The 19,768-nt window shown below is 39.0% G+C and overlaps 1 protein-coding gene across 1 annotated transcript in view; it reads left to right on the top strand.

Moving 5' to 3' along the window:
* SMARCC1 (SWI/SNF related, matrix associated, actin dependent regulator of chromatin subfamily c member 1) overlaps positions 1-19,768 on the top strand; it is a 198,230-nt gene that overhangs the window by 112,926 nt on the left and 65,536 nt on the right. The window contains exons 20-21 of the mRNA XM_010374744.2: positions 6,488-6,746; positions 7,431-7,592. Coding sequence (XP_010373046.1) covers positions 6,488-6,746; positions 7,431-7,592 — 421 coding nt within the window. The remainder of the gene's footprint in view (positions 1-6,487; positions 6,747-7,430; positions 7,593-19,768) is intronic.

Raw genomic sequence — 19,768 nt, 5'->3', positions numbered from 1 at the left:
ACGAGGTCAGGAGATCGAGACCATCCTGGCTAACACGGTGAAACTCTGTCTCTACTAAAAATACAAAAAATTAGCCAGGCGTGGTGGCAGGCGCCTGTACTCTCAGCTACTTGGGAGGCTGAGGCAGGAGGGTGGCGGGAACCCAGGAGGCAGAGCTTGCAGTGAGCAGAGATCACACCACTGCACTCCAGCCTGGGCAACGGAGTGAGACTCCGTCTCAAAAAAAAACAAAAAACAAAACATCCAAGAAAACCACAGTATTCTTACACAAGAGTGCATTTTCTCTCCTGCAGGTGGAATCTGTGCAGTGTTTGATTTTTCTTTTAAACTTGCAATTCAGTCAACAGGAATTGTTTGCAATTACACAAAGAGAAATAAAAGACTTCTCCACATCAGTGTTTACCACTAACGTCTTCCATTTATATAGTTTATTTAGAGATACTCAATAGCTTAAGAATATGAAGTCAGATGAGTATTTTTAAATGGATTTATAATCAAATATCGTCTCTTTCTAATATATTGATAAATCTGGTAGACTCATTGGGGTTTGCTGTTTTCAAAATAGCATCGTACTTTTTTTTTTTTTTTCCCCAGACAGGGTTTTACTCCCTTCCCCCATGCTAGTGTGTAGTAGCACAATCTCAGTCCACTGCGGCCTCAATTTGCCGAGCTCAGGCGATCCTCCCAGCTCAGCCTCTCGAGTAGCTGGGACTACAGGTGTGCACCAACATGCCTGGCTAGTTTTTTTGTATTTTTAATAGAGATGGGGTTTCGGCATGTTGCTCAGGCGGGCATACTATTTTATTAAACAAATATACCACACAGGAAGCATTCCAAATATTTTTTGTATTCTTGAGCCCACCCCTTTGATTTTTAAAAGACCTTGTTTCTTAAAGTCTTGTATCAAAGCACAGTTTTTGAGTAAATGCTAAAGGTTAATATCTGGTCATGTTCATTTCCTTGTTATCTTATTGTAAATATTGGAGGCAACATTTCAATTTTGGAAATAGTCAAAGTGGAATGTATACAATAGATAAAGGAATACAGTTTGAAAAAGAAAGATCTTTAATTGGTGGAAATGAAGGATAATGTAAGATTTTATATTAACTTTTTTAAAAAAATTTCTTTTTAAAAAGAAATTACTCTGTAAGATCGAGATGATGACGGCTTGTTTGAATAAGACTTCAGTTGTGAAAAGGTATGGGGAATTTCTACTTGAAAATGTGTCATTAGAATGAGTAGGCATATAAAGTCTGAAGTTTGAGGTGAAAAAACAAAATAGCACAACAACAAAAAAGAATAAGTAGCTACAAAAGACCACCACAGTCTTTATGGAAGTCTGAAATTCTGTTGTTAGAATCAGGGCACCAGAAGGAAAGAGAGATAATGGAGCCACTCTATTCCACAGTGATTAAGGCGATCAAAAATTTTTTTTCAAATTAATATATATGTACATACATATCTATATATTTTTGCACATATTTAATATAGAGGCAGGGTTTTGCTACTCTGCCCATGCTGGTCTTGAACTCCTGGTCTCTAGTGATCCTCCTGCCTCAGCCTCCCAGAGTGCTTGGATTATAGATGTAAGCCACTGTGCTGGGTACATAGTTTCTTTTTTCTTTGAGACGGAGTCTTGCTCTGTCTCCCAGGCTGGAGTGCAGTGGCATGATCTCGGCTCATTGCAGCCTCTGCCTCCTGGGTTCATGCGATTCTCCTGCCTCAGCCTCCCCAGTAGCTGGGACTACAGATGCGTACCACCACACCCAGCTAATTTTTGTATTTTCACAAGACATGGGGTTTCACCATGTTGGCCAGGATGGTCTCGATCTCTTGACCTCGTGATCTGCCAACCTCAGACTCCCAAAGTGCTGGGATTACAGGCACAAGCCACTGCGCCTGGCCTTCACAGTTTCTTTTAAGTCCACAACTGATTGCAGTATTCTTCCTGTTCGTTTGTAATTATTCCTGGGCTTTAAAGTGACAAGACTTGAATTTGTAAGCTCACTGATTCTCCCTTGATAACTCTAGTGTTTGTCATGTATGCTTTGCTTTCTCATGCTGTTTATTTTCCCTTAGATAATTAATAGACATAAAGGGTATACCTGCAAATAAAACTTAAAATTTACTAACATTTATGTATCATTGTAAGAGTTTCTCTTTTTTCTTTTTTGAGACAGAGTCTCGCTCTGTCACCCAGGCTGGAGTGCAGTGGCATGATCTTGGCTCACTGCGAGCTCTGCCTCCCGGGTTCACCCTATTCTCCTGTCTCTGCCTCCCAAGTAGCTGGGACTACAGGCGCCCGCCACCAAACCCGGCTACTTTCTTTGTAGTTTTAGTAGAGACGGGGTTTCACCATGTTAGCCAGGAGGGTCTTGATCTCCTGACCTTGTTACCCTCCCGGCTCGGCCTCCCAAAGTTCTGGGATTACAGGCGTGAGCCACCGCACCCAGCCTTCTCTCATTTTTTTATGCCAGCTAAATTACAGGAAACATAACATTAGAAGATATTCAGTAACCAACATGCAAGATTTCCTCATAGTGTGCATGCACTTTACATACTTTTTCTTGATACGCAACTCAGGAAATATTTAATTCTATGTACTTTTGAACTACACTAAGAGGAATAGTAAATCTTCTATTAAAAAACTTTTCTTAAGGACAGAGATGTTCAATCTTTTGGCTTCCCTGGGCCACATTGGAAGAACTGTCTTGGGCCACACATAAGATACACTAACACTAACAATAGCTGGTGAGCTTAAAAGAAAAAAATCCCCCAAAAAATCTCATAGTGTTTTAAGAAAGTTTATGAATTTGTATGGGTCACATTCAGTGCCATCCTGGGCCACATGCGGGCTGCAGGCCGCAGGTTGGACAAGCTTGGTTTAGGAGAAGCTTTTTTTTTAAATTAAAAAACAGCACTTTTACATTTGAGAGCCTTAGCAAAGTCGGATTTCTTTTTTGGTTTAGTTCAGTTTCCTGTGGTTTGAGTTCAGTAAACTTTATTAGGTATTGTGTTTCGGACACTATGACAGACACTGCATGTTGAGATCTATAGGACACAGTCTGTACCTTTAAGGAATTCATAGTCTACTTAGGTGACAGAAAGATAAAACACAAAGCTTGAATGCAGAATTCCCAACTTTATGACTAGAGGTATGTCCAGAGCACAAGAGCTGTACAGAGGAGTTGCTTTGCAAACAGACCAGGTAGATAAGTCAATGAACAGCCTTCTGGGAATGGTATAGCTAGCTGTGTTGGTCCTAAAACATGATGTTTCCAGTGCAGAACAAATGGTTCATAGGCACAATACCTAGTAGGAATATATCAGTGGGACCTGTGTATTCTTGAAACAAAAAGAGTAGGGAATAGGGTGGGAGAAGTAGGCAGTGTCCTGATCATGTCTGGCTTAGTTTCATAAGATAATGACACATAATAAAATAGTTTTAGGCAGGAGAGAAGGAGTGTTTTACGTAAAACATATTTCACTCTAGCAGCTTGGAGAAGGATGAAATTAAGTATAAAAAGGTAATTATAAGAATCAATTTATGAGGCCGAGTTGGAAGGATCACTTGAGGCCAGAAGTTGGACAGCAGCCTGGGCAACATAGCAAGACTGTGTCTCTAAAAAAAAAAAAGAGAGAGAGAGAACGTATCCAGGTTGAGTAATGATGAAGACCTGAACCTGGGTTATGGCAGGATGAATGAAGCTGTTTTGTAGTATTATAAGATACTTACTAAAAACCTTTAATTGAATCATTCTCCTTCCTGGCCAGTGTATCACCGCATTGTTCTCTTTTCAAAATATCTATTTTTTTGCCTCTCTTATTAACATTACTGTCAGTTCCTGGGCTCAGACATTTACTGATTCTCAACTCTGTGCTATTCTGGATGCTGATTCTTGCTTGAATTTTGTATCAGAAGGTTCCCCAACTCCACCTTTATTCTGGAAAAAAAAAAAACTTGGTGAACTTTCTTATTGTTCCCTGGCAAAAGGAACATGAACAAATATTTTTTAAATAAAAACTTCACTGGAAAAGGGCGTGATAGAGCATGCCTAGAAAATCCCTATCTATAATTAGAAACATAGTACAGCCCCAGTAGATATATTTCTACTTCCGTGGACCTGCGTGAGATAGATTTCTTTTTCTTTTTTCTTTTTTTTTTTTTTTTTTTGAGACGGAGTCTCGCTATGTCGCCCAGGCTGGAGTGCAGTGGCCGGATCTCAGCTCACTGCAAGCTCCGCCTCCCGGGTTTACGCCATTCTCCTGCCTCAGCCTCCCGAGTAGCTGAGACTACAGGCGCCCGCCACCTCGACCGGCTAGTTTTTTGTATTTTTTAGTAGAGACAGGGTTTCACCGTGTTAGCCAGGATGGTCTGGATCTCCTGACCTTGTGATCCGCCCGTCTCGGCCTCCCAAAGTGCTGAGATTATAGGCTTGAGCCACCGCGCCCGGCCAGATTTATTTTTCTTTTTTCTAACAATCTGGGTCTTTCAAAAAGTAATTCCTTTTCAAACTACCTGAGGTTACTGAATATCCAGAGGTCACTGAATATCCAGAGGAAACCCAGAATTAGCCTAGTTTTTCAAGGGATTTAATGAGTCAGACTGTTTGCTGGCTTGGGTTTTAAGAAGTCCTATACCATTCCAGCAGAAATGAAAGCCTGAGCAGCAGTTGGAACCCCGAGTTAAGAATTAATTGATGGCCAGGCACAGTATTTCACACGTGTAATCTCAGCACTTTGGGAGGCTGAGGTGGGAGGATTGCTTGAATTCAGATGTCCGTGACCATCCTGGGCAATATAGTGAGAACCCGTCTCTAAAAATTAAAAACAAACAAACAAACTTTGAAGTAAAATAATTAACTGAAAAAGTAAAACATGGAGACAACTATTGTTATAGAAAGCTCAATCTCACAGTGTAGATCAGCAAATTAGGCTCTACTGCAAGGTTTTTCAGTTGGAGCATTCAATATTGACATTTGGGCCAGTTTTTTTGTTTTTGGAGTGGAGGGTTCATATATGTTTTACAGCATATATTGCCCCTCCTTGTTCTTAGATACCAGCAGCACTTCCCCAGCTGGGTCAAACAAAAATGTTTGCAGACATTGCCAATGTCCTCAAGGGGGCAAAAATTACCCTTCATTGAGAACCATGGTCCTGGAGAGAATGGTGTGAGAGTACCAACTTCAGTATGCCACTAAATAAATTCTTGTTATCCAATTAATTCCTCAACTTTCTTAGCACCACATAGTTGTGGTTTTCTTTCTACTGTTCTATCCATTTTTCCCTCGGAGACTCCTTTTAAACTTTTTGTTGGTTTCTTTGAGGATTTTCTCTGAAAAAATCATAAATTATAAAACTAGAAATGTATGTAGTTTATAAATTTTAGAATCAGGTTATCAATTTCTACTAAAAAGAAGCCTACTTGGAGTTTGACTGGAATTGTATTGAAACTAAAGTTCAACTTGGAAATAATTGACATCTTAATACTGAGACTTCTAGTGAATGAACACAGTATATCTCTTCCGTTATTTTATTTGGGTCTTTTAGTTCTCTCATGTTTTACTCATTCCAGTCTGTTGCTCTTATACATTCTTTATTATGTTTATTACTCCTCCTAAGTATTTAATTATGCTATTTAAGACAGAGTCTTGCTGTGTTTGTCAGGCTGGCCTTGAACTCCTGGGCTAAAGAGATCCTCTCGCCTCAGCCCCCTGAGTAGCTGGGACTACAGATGTGTGCCCCCACACCCAGTTTTTATATTACTTTAAATACTTTTTTTCTTCCTGTTTAAAATTGTTCATTGCTATTATGTATGGATATATAGTTGAGTTTCTCTATTGCCGTTCTATCCTTTGACTTTGGTCAGCTGTTTAGTTTTAGTACTTTTTGTATAGCTTCCTTAGAATTTTCTATATAAACAGTCATGTCTGTCTGTATTAGTAAAAATGTCAGCCCTCCCTCCCTCCCTCCCTCCCTCCCTTCCTTCCTTCCTTCCCTATTTTCTTTATTTCTGTCGCTCTTGCCGCCCAGGCTGGAGTGCAGTGACGCAATCTCGGCTCACTGCAACCTCTGCCTCCTGGGTTCAAGCGATTCTTGTACCTCAGCCTCCTGAGTAGCTGGGAGTACAGGCACACACCACCATGCCCGGCTAATTTTTGTATTTTTAGTAGAGATGGAGTTTCACCATGTCATTGGCCAGCTGATCTCGAACTCCTGACCTCAGGTGATCGGCCTCACAAAGTGCTGGGGTTGCAGGTGTGAGCCACCATGCTTGGAATACTTCTTTCTTTATAGTATGCATGTCTTTTATTTATTTTTCTTGCCTGATTGAAAATAATATAAGGAAAGCCATCAAATCTTTCTATTTATGCATAACTATTTGCATTAATTTTTTTTTAAAAAAAAAAGCTATATAAAGAACTTATAATATTACACATTACTTTCTTGTTACCTGACATGAAAGCATCTGTTTTTTCTGTTTTAGGCCCTGGAGATGTATAAGGATGATTGGAACAAAGTGTCGGAACATGTTGGAAGTCGTACTCAGGATGAATGCATCCTCCACTTTTTGAGACTTCCCATTGAGGACCCATACCTTGAGAATTCAGATGCTTCCCTTGGACCTTTGGCCTACCAGCCTGTCCCCTTTAGTCAGTCAGGAAATCCAGTCATGAGCACTGTTGCTTTTTTGGCATCTGTGGTGGACCCTCGCGTGGCATCTGCTGCAGCAAAAGCGGCTTTGGGTATGGACTTCCCTAAACCATCTCCTCAACAGAAAAACTCAGTTTATCTCAATTTGAATATTACCAGCCATTACATTCATTTCTTTTAATGTAAATGACAAAAATCAGATATTACCTGTGAAAGATACCATATTCTTTATAAAAGTATTACAAAATTTTTAAGTAATGCGTCTTAAAATTAAGAGCTTTAGGAATTGGAGGAACAGAGGTTTTTTATTGTGTATTTTGTGATTAATTTATAATTTGGTATAACTAGCAAAGGAAGTCATTTGATATTCATGGGTTACACATTAATTATAACTAGAACTTCGTCACATCATAGAACTTTCTTGGTTTTATGGATGTTTAATCCTTGCTGTTTTTGTTTTTTTGATTTATTAATCTAGTAAGCAAAGTTAAAATATGGACAGCAGTTTTGATTATTGCTGGTATGAGTTGAAAGATCTCTTATTTCAAGGCTCTGTGATGTGTAGGATAAAATGTAGAGCCATAGAATTTCATTATTATTATTATTTTTAATCTCATTTAGTCCTCTCATTTTGCTGGTATAGAGGGACTGAGAGCTTGAAGAGGTTGCTACACCTAAGACAATAATATTGTATTGGGTTTCCCGATGGTGGTTTTACACTGAAACAAATTTTTGTGCAAAGTTAGATTGCTGTTCCATTTTTATTCTTGAACCAGAGGAGTTTTCTCGGGTCCGGGAGGAGGTACCACTGGAATTGGTTGAAGCTCATGTTAAGAAAGTACAAGAAGCAGCACGAGCCTCTGGGAAAGTGGATCCCACCTACGGCCTGGAGAGCAGCTGCATTGCGGGCACAGGGCCCGATGAGCCAGAGAAGCTTGGTGAGTCACTGCTGCTTTCAAGGGACAGGGTTAATATATGTTTGTATTCCTGTCAGCTTACTCAAGTAATTGGGTTTACCTGCACTAAAAAGTGAGTACAATTATCAGTATAAACTTGTCTTTTAAGATTAGTTTTTAAGATTATGATTTTTTTTCTCTTGTCTGTTTCTTTTGGTAGCTAGAACTAAAAAAATTGTCTTGTAATTGTTAATGGTATTACAATTGTGAATTATCTGGTTGCTGTTTGTAGGTCCAGGTTTTGAATAGACAGAAGAATACTGAAAGATACATGGAACTGTAGGTGAAAAAAAAGAAATGACTTATGATTATGTTAATTTATATGTTGCTGAATGGGTTCAGTTCATTGTTTTGGGGGTTTTCTTAGCTGAGGAGAAAATCCTGTAACATAAAATTCCTCATTTTAACTGCTTAAAAGTATGTAATAGCTTCTGCTTTATTTACAATGCTGTGTGTCTATCACCACTATCTAATTCCCGAACATTTTCCTCATCCCAACAGGAAATCACATACTTATTAAGCGGTCACTCCCCAGTCCTTTTGCTCTTCAGCTGTGGTACCCACTAACAATCTGCTTTCTGTCTCTATGGGTTTGCCTATTCTGGACATTTAATATATAAACAGAATCATGTAATATGTGGCCTTTTGTGTCTGCTTCTTTGACTTAGCATGTTTTCAAGGTTCATCCATGTTGTAGCATCCATCAGTACCTCATTCTTGTCAGTGCTGACTATTTCTTTGGGTGGATATAACCAATTATATTTATCTGTCATATACCCAATTATATTTATCTGTCAATTCATGGACATTTTGTTTCCACTTTTACACTACTATGAAAAATGCTGCTATGAACACTTATATACAAGCCTTTTTGTGAACAGAGGGTTTTCACTTCTTTTGGTTGGGTATATACCTAGGGGTAGAATTGCTGAGTTACATGGTAATTTTGTTTACCTTTTTGAGAAACTGTCAGCCTGTTTTTCATAGTGGCTATACCATTTTATGTTCCTACCCGTAATGTATGACATTTGTAAGTTCTTCACATCCTTGTCAATACTTATTTTTCTATTTTTACCTTTAATAGCCAGTCTAGTGGTTTGATGTTGGGGTTTGTATTTGCATTGATGATTAATGATCTTGAATATCATGTGTTTATTGGCCATTTGTATGTCTTCCTTGGGAAATACCTACTCAGATTCATGTCCCACCCCCCCCCCCCTTTTTTTTTCTTAGTAGACTTTATGTTTTAGAGCAGTTTTAGGTTCATAGCAGAATTTGATAGACATTACGGAGTTCCTGCATACCACCTGACTACCCCCCACATGCACAGTTTCCCCCACGATCGATATCCCACTCCAGAGTGGTACATTTGTTGGTAAACCTACTTTAACACATCATCATCAACTGCAGGCCAAAGTTTTAGTTTATTCTGTAATTGATTCTCACATGCTGAACCACCCTCACTTTTTTTTTGTTGTTTTTTGGTTTTTATTTTGATAAATCCAACTTGGCCTTTGTAAATAATCCATTTAACATGCTATCAGATTCAGTTTGCTAGTGTTTTGTTGAAGATTTTTGCATCTGTATTCATAGATTGTAGTATTTTTTCTGTGATATCTTTGTTTAGTTTTGGTATTAAGGTAATACCAGCCTCAAAGAATAAGTTAGGAATTGTTTTGTTTTTTTTTTTTTTTTAAAGAAAAGTTTGAGGAGCATTGGAGTTAATTCTTCTTTAAGCATTTGGTAATATTTACTGGTAAAGCCATCATGTCCTGGGCTTTTCATACTTTCTTGATTACTGATTCTGTCTCCGTTTTCTTTCTTTTTTTTTTTTTTTGGAGACGGTGTCTCACTCTCACTCAGACTGGAGTGCAATGGTGTGGTCTTGGCTCACTGCAACCTCTGCCTCCTGGGTTCAAGCAGTTCTTCCGCCTCAGCCCCTGGAGTAGCTGGGACTACAGGCGCATGCCACCACACCCGGCTAATTTTTGTATTTTAGTAGAGACGGGGTTTCACTGTGTTGGCCAGGCTGGTCTTGATCTCCTGATCTTGTGAACCACCCGCCTCGGCCTCCCAAAGTGTTGGGATTACTGTTGTGAGCCACCGCACCCAGCCCTGATTCTGTCTCTTAACTCGTTATAATTCTACTGAGATTTAAACATTTCTTAATGAGTCAGTTTTGGTAGTTTGTGTCTTATAGGAATTTATTCATTTTATGTAGACTATCTAATTTGTTGGCAAAAAATTTATAACAACAAAAAGGGGAAACAACTGGAATGTCCATCATCTGATGTGTGATAAGCAAAATGTGGTATATCCATACAATGGAATATTACTTGGCTATAAAAAGGAATGAAGTATTGACATATGCCACATCATGGATGAATTTGGAAACATTTGGTAAGTGAAAAGCCAGTGAAAATAGCCAGTATACTATATGATTGCATTTATAAGAAAAGTCCTGAAGAGGGAAATCTGTAAAAACAAAGTAGATTAGTGGTTGCTCTGTATAGGTGGAATGGAGGATTTGGGGTTGATTGCAAAAGGATACCTCTTTGAAGTAATGAAAATGTTTTAAATTTTACCATAGGGATGGTTGCACGTATCTGTTGATATACTAAATTTCATTGACTTGTACTCCTTCAATGGGTGAATTTTATATTATGTGAATTACATCTCAATAAATTGGTGAATTCTATATTATGTGAATTATATCTCAAAGCTATCTTTTTAAGTTCACAGTGTCCTCTCATAACTGTCAATAGTAATGTCCTTATTTTCATTACTGATTATAGTAATTTCATCCACTTGCTTTTCTTGTTTTAAAGTCAGTCCAGGTAAAGACTTGTCAATTTTGTTTCTTCAAAGAACCAGCTTTTTTGTTTCGTTGATTCTCTGTTTTTCTGTTCTATAATTTCTCTCCACTCTAATCTTCATTTTTTCCTTCTGCTTGCTTTGGGTTAAATTTGCTTTTTTTTCCTAGTTGTTTTAAGATAGTGTATGTTATTTGAGATCTTATTTAGTAATGTAGGTGTTTATAGCTGTATGAATTTCCCTCCATACTGCTTTTGTGACATTCCGTAAGTTTTGATATATTTATGTTTCTGTTCTTCTCAAAGTACTTTGTAATTTTTTCTTTTCTTTTCTTTTCTTTCCTTCCTCCCGTCCGTCCTCCCGTCCGTCCTTCCTTCCTTCCTTCCTTCCTTCCTTCCTTCCTTCCTTCCTTCCGTCCGTCCGTCCGTCCTTCCGTCCTTCTTTTTTTTTTTTGAGATGGAGTTTCACACTTGTTGCCCAGGCTGAAGTGCAGTGGTGCGATCTCGGCTCACTGCAACCTCTGCCTCCCGGGTTCAAGCCATTCTCTTGCCTTAGCCTCCCAAGTACCTGGGATTACAGGCACCCACCACCACTCCTGGCTTATTTTTGTTGTTGTATGTGTGTTTTTGTTTTGTTTTGTTTTGTTTTGTTTTTTTAAGTAGAGATGGGATTTCACTATGTTGGCCAGGCTTATCTCAAACTCCTGACCTCGGGTGATCCACCCACCTTGGCCTCCCAAAGTGCTGGGATTACAGACATAAGCCACTGAGCCCAGCCCCTGTACTTTGTAATTTCTGTTGCGATTTCTTCTTTGACTCATTGGCTATTTAAGAGGATGTTATTGTGAATTTTCATAAAGTTGTAAACTTTAAAGATTTTCTTCTTTTACTGATTTTTAGTTACATTTCATTGTAATCAGAGAAGGTAATTTGTGTGATTTCCGTATTTTTAAATTAAGACTAGTTTTGTTGCCTAACGTGTGGTCTATTCCAGACAACGTTCTTTGTGCATTTGAGAAAAATATGTTTTCTGCTCTTATTGGGTAGGGTCGTTCAAGTTGTCTACTTCCTTGTTTATCTTTTGCAAAGTTCTCTCCTTTATTGAAAGTGGTGTATTGAAATCTCCAACTATTATTGTTGAATTATTCCTTCAGTTCTGTTTTTGCTTTATTTAGAGACTCTGTTGTTGCTTATATGTTTATAATTGTTACATCTTTTTGATGTATTGAACCTTTTATCTTTATAAAATGTCCTTTTTGTCTTATATAACATTTTGTGTCTCAAAGTCTATCTTATCTGATATTAGTATACTATTTCAGATGCTGTTAGGTTTCTGTTTACTTTTTTTGTTGTTGTTGTTGAGATGGAGTCTGCCTCTGTTGCCCAGGCTAGAGTTTAGTGGCATGATCTTGGCTTACTGCAACCTCAGCCTCCACCTCCTGAACTCATGTGATCCTCCTGCCTTAGCCTCTCGGGTAGCTGGGACTACAGGCGCATACCGCTGTGCCCTGCTAATTTTTGTATTTTTAGTAGAGACGGGGTTTCACCATATTTGCCAGGCTGGTCTCGAACTCCTTGGCTCAAGTGATCCACCCACGTCTGCCTCCCAAAGTGCTGGGATTACAGGTGTGAGCCACCGTGCAGGGCCTGGTTTCTGTTTACACTGAATCACTTTTCTATCTTGTTACTTTCAGTCTCTTTGTTTCTTGGTATCAAAAGTGGCTCTTATAGACTGCATTGTCATTATTGTATTTGAGAAGTTGAAACTTAGGTTCTACCTTTGTTTCTACCCTTCATAGCCATAGAACTTTCAAAAGCAGTTTACCTTTGCTGGTTAGCTCTGAATTATCTCATCTGTAGAAGAAAAGGTATTGTTAGATACTTTCTGTAATGTATTGTTTACTAGTGCTGTTTTATGATGTCAGAAAGGAGACATTTTTGCTATTAAGGACTTAATTACCTGTTTCTCTTTAATCAGTCTTAAAGAGAAGTGCAATTAATAAAGCAGCTTTATATGTAGTACCAGCTTCTCAAATGGAAGTGCCCTTATATAAGAGGCTTTTTTTTTTTTCAATGGAGTCTTCCTCTGTCACCCAGGCTGGAGTGCAGTGGCGTGATCTCGGCTCACTGCAACCTCCGCCTCCCAGGTTCAAGCAATTCTCCTGCCTTCCAGTATATTCCTAGCATTTTTTACATTGTTCATTAATATTTTTTTTCTTTCATTGTGAAACTGTGTATGTCTGCTGATTAAAGAATTATAGGTATCATTCTGCCTAATTATTTCCATCTTTATCTCACCTGTATGAAATTTATATACACTGTGCTTTAGATACAATGATTTTCATTTGTCTGTTTGTTTGTTTATTTATTTATTTATTTTTGGAGACAGAGTCTCGCTCTGTCACCCAGGCTGGAGTATGGTGGTATGATCTCAACTCACTGCAACCTCCACCTTCCAGATTCAAGCGATTCTCCTGTCTCAGCCTCCCGAGTAGCTGGGATTACATGTGTGTGTCACAACGCCTGGCTGATTTTTGTATTTTGGGTAGAGACAGGGTTGCACCATGTTGGCCAGGCTGGTCTCCAACTCCTGACCTCAAGTGATCTGCCCACCTCAGCCTCCCAAAGGGCTGGGATTACAGGCATAGGCCACTGTGTCTGGCGTATTATTATTGTTTTTTAAGACAGTGTCTTGCTTTGTCACTCAGGCTGGAGTACGGTGGCATGATCATAGCTCATTGCAATCTGTACCTCCCAGGCTCAAGTGATTCTCCCACCTCAGCCTCCCAAGTAGTTGGAACTACAGGCACATGACACCATTCCTGGCTATTGTCTTTTTCATTTATTCTTAAAATAAAGATAATAGGAAGTAAAATTTAAAATTGCTAGCTATTGCTCTCCAGAACATACCATCTGAACACCTAGTGCTCCATTCTTGGCAGTTCAAGTGGATATCAGTGAGGTCCTTTCAAGTCTGAAATCTTACCATTTTTTATGAGTTTGCATAGGGCCTACCCTTGTTGTTCTTTCTACTTTGTTTGAATTAAGTGCCAGTCTAGCCATCTCATTTTGCTTATACAGAAACATTTTTTCAGATTAATGAAGCCTCTCATCCCTGCTGCTGGGGTTTGGATATGGTTTGTTTGTCCTCGCCAAAACTTGTGTTGAACTTTGATCCCCAATGTGATGGTGTTGGGATGGTGTTTGGGAGGTGTTTGGGTCGTGCCCTTGAATGTCTAAGTCTATGGAACTGTGAGCTAAATAAACCCTTTTTCTTTGTAAATTACCTAGTTTCAGATATGCTTTTATAGCACCACAAAATGGACTAAGATACCAGCCCTCTGCGCAAATTATTGTTTTAACTCTTCTTAACATTGGTACACCTAGAGTACCAGCTGTTTGATTTAAAAGCAATTTGAGAGTATCAATAATTCTTAGTTTGAAATTAACTTATTTTCTTTTTCTTAGATGAAGACTGAATTTAGCAGGCCAAGTCACTTCTCTGTTCTTCTTTGTTGATTCTGCACCATCAGACAGTACCCAGCATAGGCTGGAAAAACCTGGGACTAATGAAGCCTGGGTCTTAATTTCCTAAATGTTTTGAGTCAGTGAGATTTGTGTACTTTGCCAAATGAGGGATGTGTTTTTACATGTATGTTTTGAAAACATATTTTGGTAGATGATACCATAGACCATTAGTGGCTATGAAATAGGCTGCAAATTTAGCCATTTCTAGTTTACTGAGATTTGAAACAAGACTGAAGTACCTAGCAACCTTGGTTTCTTTGGGGCTGGATTCTCCTGATTCCTGATTCATTAGTGAATTTATGGTTTGTGGAGCATGCAGAGCTTAGACTGCTACAGGAGGCACGTGAGACTACAAGGGCTGACCTTTGAGTGGCATTAACAGTAAAATTCGTTCACGGTATCTGGAAGTAGCCTCCCAGTTAACCTCTTTCAAGTGTGTTCCATACTCACTAATTGCAGCAACGGAATTTCGGTCCTCTTATAATAAGGGTAAGGAAAACAGACCATAATATGAATATTTCAAATGAGTTGAGAATAGGTTTCTGTAACTTATGCTGGACTATTATAGATAATATGATTTATATTGGATTCCAACAAATGGAATAAATTGAGAAACAGCAAATGTTTCTCCCTTCGGAATTGGCTCAACAGAATTGTAGGAGGTCAACAGTGTATCTCTTACATTTCATGTCACAAATACTGCCTTATTGTGTAGCACACTGGTTTGAAACGAAGTGATAAAGGATTTTACTTAGCAAGATAATAGTGTACTTGGGTGGTGAGTTCATGGTACTATTTATTGTGATAATTTACTGTGTTACAAATATGTACACATAGGTATTATCTATGGTAAAATCATACTATAGGGAAAGTAAGCTTCCTTAAGAAATATAGTACTGTTTTGGGTTCTTGTCATTAACCTATCTAACATTTCATTGTGAATTTGGATTAGAGAAGAAATATACGATGTATATGGTGAAATGAAAGTAAAGCTGGATGAACACTCAAACACCTCTTACATTCATATTTTAAGTGATTTCCCATAGGAATTATTTAGGAAATGAGTGTTTGCTTATGAGAAGGGTCTTCTTCAGTCCATCTTTTAAACTATGGTCATTCACCAAGAACTATTAATTTCTGTACATTTATATATTTTTTGTTTTTCATTGACTAGACCATTCTGGGCACACAAAAAATACTTTTGAGTACCCATATTTAGTCCACATTGTATAGGGATTTTTGACTGGCCATTTGAGTTTCTTTTTAGGAGAATCATTTGGAGGAAGTAACTTTTTTTTTTTTTTTGGCAAAAGCAAGTAAACTGAGGCATGGAGAGGTTACATAGGTGTGTATCTGAACCAGAAATTTAACCTAAATCTCTCTAATCCCAAAGCTCTGCTTCTCTTCACTGTAGCAGGCTGCCAGAAGTAAAATATGTAGGTTTGTCTGTGTGGTTTTCATTCATTGAACAAGCATCTTTAAAGGCCTAATAGCTCCAAATTACTGTTCTGTCTTAGATACTATGGGAAATATAATACTAAAGAGCCCAAGCCCTCTTGAGAACTTAACACCTGTCTCCTGAAATAGGCAAATGCATCAGTCAGAGCAGCTGTGGTTGACTTCCTCTATATGCCACTGAATGCCAGCAAAACCCACAGAAGTCTGGGTGCTATGGCTCATGTTTGTAATCCCAACACTTTGGCCAGCAGGAGGATTGCTTTAGGCCAGAATATAGAGACCAGCCTGGTCAACATAGCAAGACCCCATCTGTACAAAAAAATAGAAATAAAAAAATTAGCTGAGCATGGTGGTGCAAACCTTTAGTCTTAGCTACTCAGGAACACAAGGTGAGAGGATCATTTGAGCCCAAGCTACAGTGAGCTGTGATCCACACCACTGCATTCCAGCCTACGTGACTAAGCGAGACCCTGTCTCAAATAAAAAACAAAAACCTTACACCAAAATTCAGTCAGTGTCATTCAGTGCATGAGCCTGTGCCAGAGAGGCTTTCTTGGACATAATCACAAAAAATCAAACTCAGTGTATCATATTGTCACATCATTTCTTTGTGTTCTAGATGCTAGGATACTGGTAAAGTAAACCAAAATTTCTCCCCTTTATGTTGTATATTTATAGAGTGTAAGATGGACAGCAATCTAATCAAATAAGTAAAACTTAGCGTGTATAGATGTAATTATTTATGAAGAGTATGTTGGCTGATGTGCTATGGTGAAAAGCAAAGCAGGGTTGCAAGAATATGAGTGAAGTGTGGGAATTACAATTTTAAATGATCAGGGAAAGTCTCATTGAGAAAGTGACTTTTGAGCGAAGATGTAAATAAGGTGAGCAAGAGTGCTATGTAGACATGCAGTGTAAGAGTGTTCCCAGTATTGGGAGAAGCCAGTAAAGCCCTCTGGGCAGGAGCTACCTGGCATACTTGAAGAACAGCAAGGAGGCTCATGTAACGTTATAATAGCTCGATTGGTGGGGGAGGGGAGGATATGAGATGTTAAGGTAATTTGTGGGTTATTTGATGTTTACTTTATGCAAAGTGGAGGAAGTGGAACAGTTTGACCAAAAGAATGTCAGAGTCTGACATATGTGTTTGAGACAGGGTTTCACTCTGTTGCCTAGACTGGAGTACAGTGGCACAATCTTGGCTCACTGCAACCTCTGCATCCTGGGCTCAGGTGATTCTCCCAGCTCAGCCTCCCTAACAGCTGGGACCACAGGGGTGCATCACCACACCTTGATTTTTTTGTTTTTTTATAGAGGCGGGGTTTCGCCATGTTGCCTAGGCTGGTCTCAAACTCCTGGACTCCAGCAGTCTGCCTGCCTCAGCCTCCCAAAGTGCTGGGATTATAAGCGTGAGCCACCACGCCTGGCCTGAGTCTGACCTATATTTTTTCAAGTCTTACTCTAAGTGTTCATTTGAGAATATACTCCCATGTGGAAGTCATTAAATTGATATATTATTCAGATAACGTATATTTGATTTTCAAGGAAAATTTTCTTCACTACATAACCAAGGCTTTTATTAGAAAGCTCTATTAAAGATTTTATTAAATTTTTCTTTGTGTTTTTATTTTTATTTTTTAAAGAGACAGGGTCTTGCTATGTCTCCCAGGCTGGATACAGTGGCATGATCATGACTCACTACAGCCTTGACCTCCCGGGCTCAAGTGATCTCCCAGTTCTGCCTCCAAGTAGCTGGGACTACAGGCATCCACCACCATCCTGGGCTACTTATTTTAGTTATTGTAGAGACAGGGTCTCACTATGTTGCTTAGACTAGTCTCAAACTCTTGAGCTCAAGCCATCATCCCACCTTGGCCTCTCAAAGTGCTGGGATTATAAGCATGAGCTACTGCACTCAACCCAAGGCCACATTTTATGCTTGTGTTTTGCTAGGATTACAGGTAGATACTTTGTTACATGACTTGGAAACTAAACAAAATTGCCTATCTTATAATTTGTTTACTTATAGCAAACATACTGATACATTGATAGGATAGCACAGTGAAATCTTGTATACCTACTAGTTAGGTTCAACTTTTAGATATTTATTTAGCCTTCTAAATAAATGTTATTTTTCTTGAATTATTATTATTTGAAACAGAGTCTCGCTCTGTCGCCCAGGCTAGAGTGTACTGGCACGATCTCCGCTCACTGCAAGCTCCGCCTCCTGGGTTCACGCCATTCTCCTGCCTCAGCCTCCCAAGTAGCTGGGACTACAGGTGCCCGCCACTACTCCCAGCTAATTTTTTGTATTTTTAGTAGAGACGGGGTTTTACTGTGTTAGCCAGGATGATCTCGATCTCCTGACCTCAAGATATGCCCGCCTCGGCCTCCCAAAGTGCTGGGATTACAGGTGTGAGCCACGGCGCCCAGCCTGAATTACTTCAATGTAATTTGAAGACATGATGATTCTTTGTAGCCTAAATAGTCCACCATGTATTTCCTAAGGATAAGGACACTTTCCTACATCAGCTATTTAACACAATGATTTTTAGTCCTTTTTTAGGACACCAGCGCTTTCCCTCAAGAGAGTTGGAATGTACTTGTACATTCAAGGGCTAGTCAAGGGTTTGTCAAAAACCTTTTATTGTTACCCTCATTTATATTTCCTGATCTCAAGTATTAGTTTCATTTCTTTTGCTACTGAGTGGATTTACTGTCTGCATCTCAGTTCTGGTTTGGACAGATTTTGAGGGATTAGGTTAATTGAAGTGTTTTCCTTGCAAGTTGATGACTTTTGGTGAAATTTAATCACAAATAGAATAATCAGAGTTTTTAAAAATATGTCAATGAGTAGATTGTCTATTGAGCTCCTTAATAACCTATGGAATACAGGTTTCCAATGAGTACATCTTGAGCCAGTTGTCACAGCTCTGTGTTAACCCAACTAATCATTCCTAGTTTTTAAGAAGGTTAAGGACTAGTCTAGACATTATGAGATTAAGATAATCCTGACAATAAATAATACTGAAGAAGTAACTTTCTAAGAACATACAGCCCAGAAATGACTGTTAGAATTCTCGCCTCAGATACTATTCATAGCTTATAAGTAGCCTCACTCTTCTCACCATGAGGATTTCCATAACATTATTTTTAAAGTCAGGCACTTCTAAAACACCATGTGTGAAAATACCCTAGGCCAATGCATGTAAGAAAAATGTGGAACCATATTTGATCATCAGACTTACATCATGTGGAATGGGCTGCTTTCTCTTTGTTATATTTAAAAGGCTCTTTCAAGTATTGTAAAAACATATTGAAATATATACTCAAACTTCTGAATAGCTCATAATTGGACATTTAATTTCTAAGGACTGACTAGGATTTACGTGACTTTCCTCATACTTATTAGGTAGTAGGTTGTATATTTTCAGGAAGAAATTGACTTTTGTTACAAAATATAACTGCCTTTGGGGGATTGTTTCATCAAATCAGGCATTTTGGATATTTGATATATGCCTCTTGCTGTGGGCAAGTCATGTCATGTGACATACAGTTAATACCCTCTACCAATTGAAGCTATTTTTTTGTGCTATGCATACATGAAAAAAATAATTTCAGCATTTGGGGGGTTGGCAATAAAATGAAGTATAGTATTATTTGTTCATGGAAGACTCTATGTAGAAGGGCTATAAGAATTATTACACAGGAGCCAGGTGTGGTGGCTCATGACTGTAATCCCACCACTTTGGGAAGCCGAGGTGGGAGAATCATTTGGGCTAAGGAGTTTGAGACTAGTCTGGGCAACATATTATGGTGAGACCTCGTCTCTACAAAAAAGGAAAAAACCTAGCCAGATATGGTGATGCACACTTGTTGTCCTAGCTACTTGGGAGGCAGAGATGGAAGGATTGCTTAAGCCCAGAAGTTTGAGGTTGCAGTGAGGTCTGTTTCTGCCACCGTACTCCAGCCTGGGTGACCGAACAAGACTCTATCTCTTAAAAAATAAAAAAAGAATTCTTAAAAGGGGTCGTGTAATTTTTGATGGAGGAATGCTTCACAAAGAAAGTAGTATTTGAGCTGAACGTAGAAAAAGAGGTTTAGAAGGCTGGGCGCGGTGGCTCATGACTGTACTCCCAGCACTTTGGGAGGCTGAGTTACACAGATCACCTCAGGTCAGGGGTTGGAGACCAGCCTGCGCAACACAGTGAAACTCCGTCTTGACTAAAAATACGAAAGTTAGCCGGGTGTGGTGGCGCATCGCTAAAATCTCAGCAGCCTGGGAGCCTGAGGCATAAGAATCACTTGAACCCAGGAGGCAAAGGCTGCAGTGAGCTAAGGTCGTGCCACTGCACTCCA

Source organism: Rhinopithecus roxellana, chromosome 1 (genome assembly GCF_007565055.1).
Source record: "Rhinopithecus roxellana isolate Shanxi Qingling chromosome 1, ASM756505v1, whole genome shotgun sequence".
Lineage (NCBI taxonomy): Eukaryota > Metazoa > Chordata > Mammalia > Primates > Cercopithecidae > Rhinopithecus > Rhinopithecus roxellana.
Note: the sequence above shows the minus strand (reverse complement) of the source record. Positions and strands in the feature narration are given on the sequence as shown.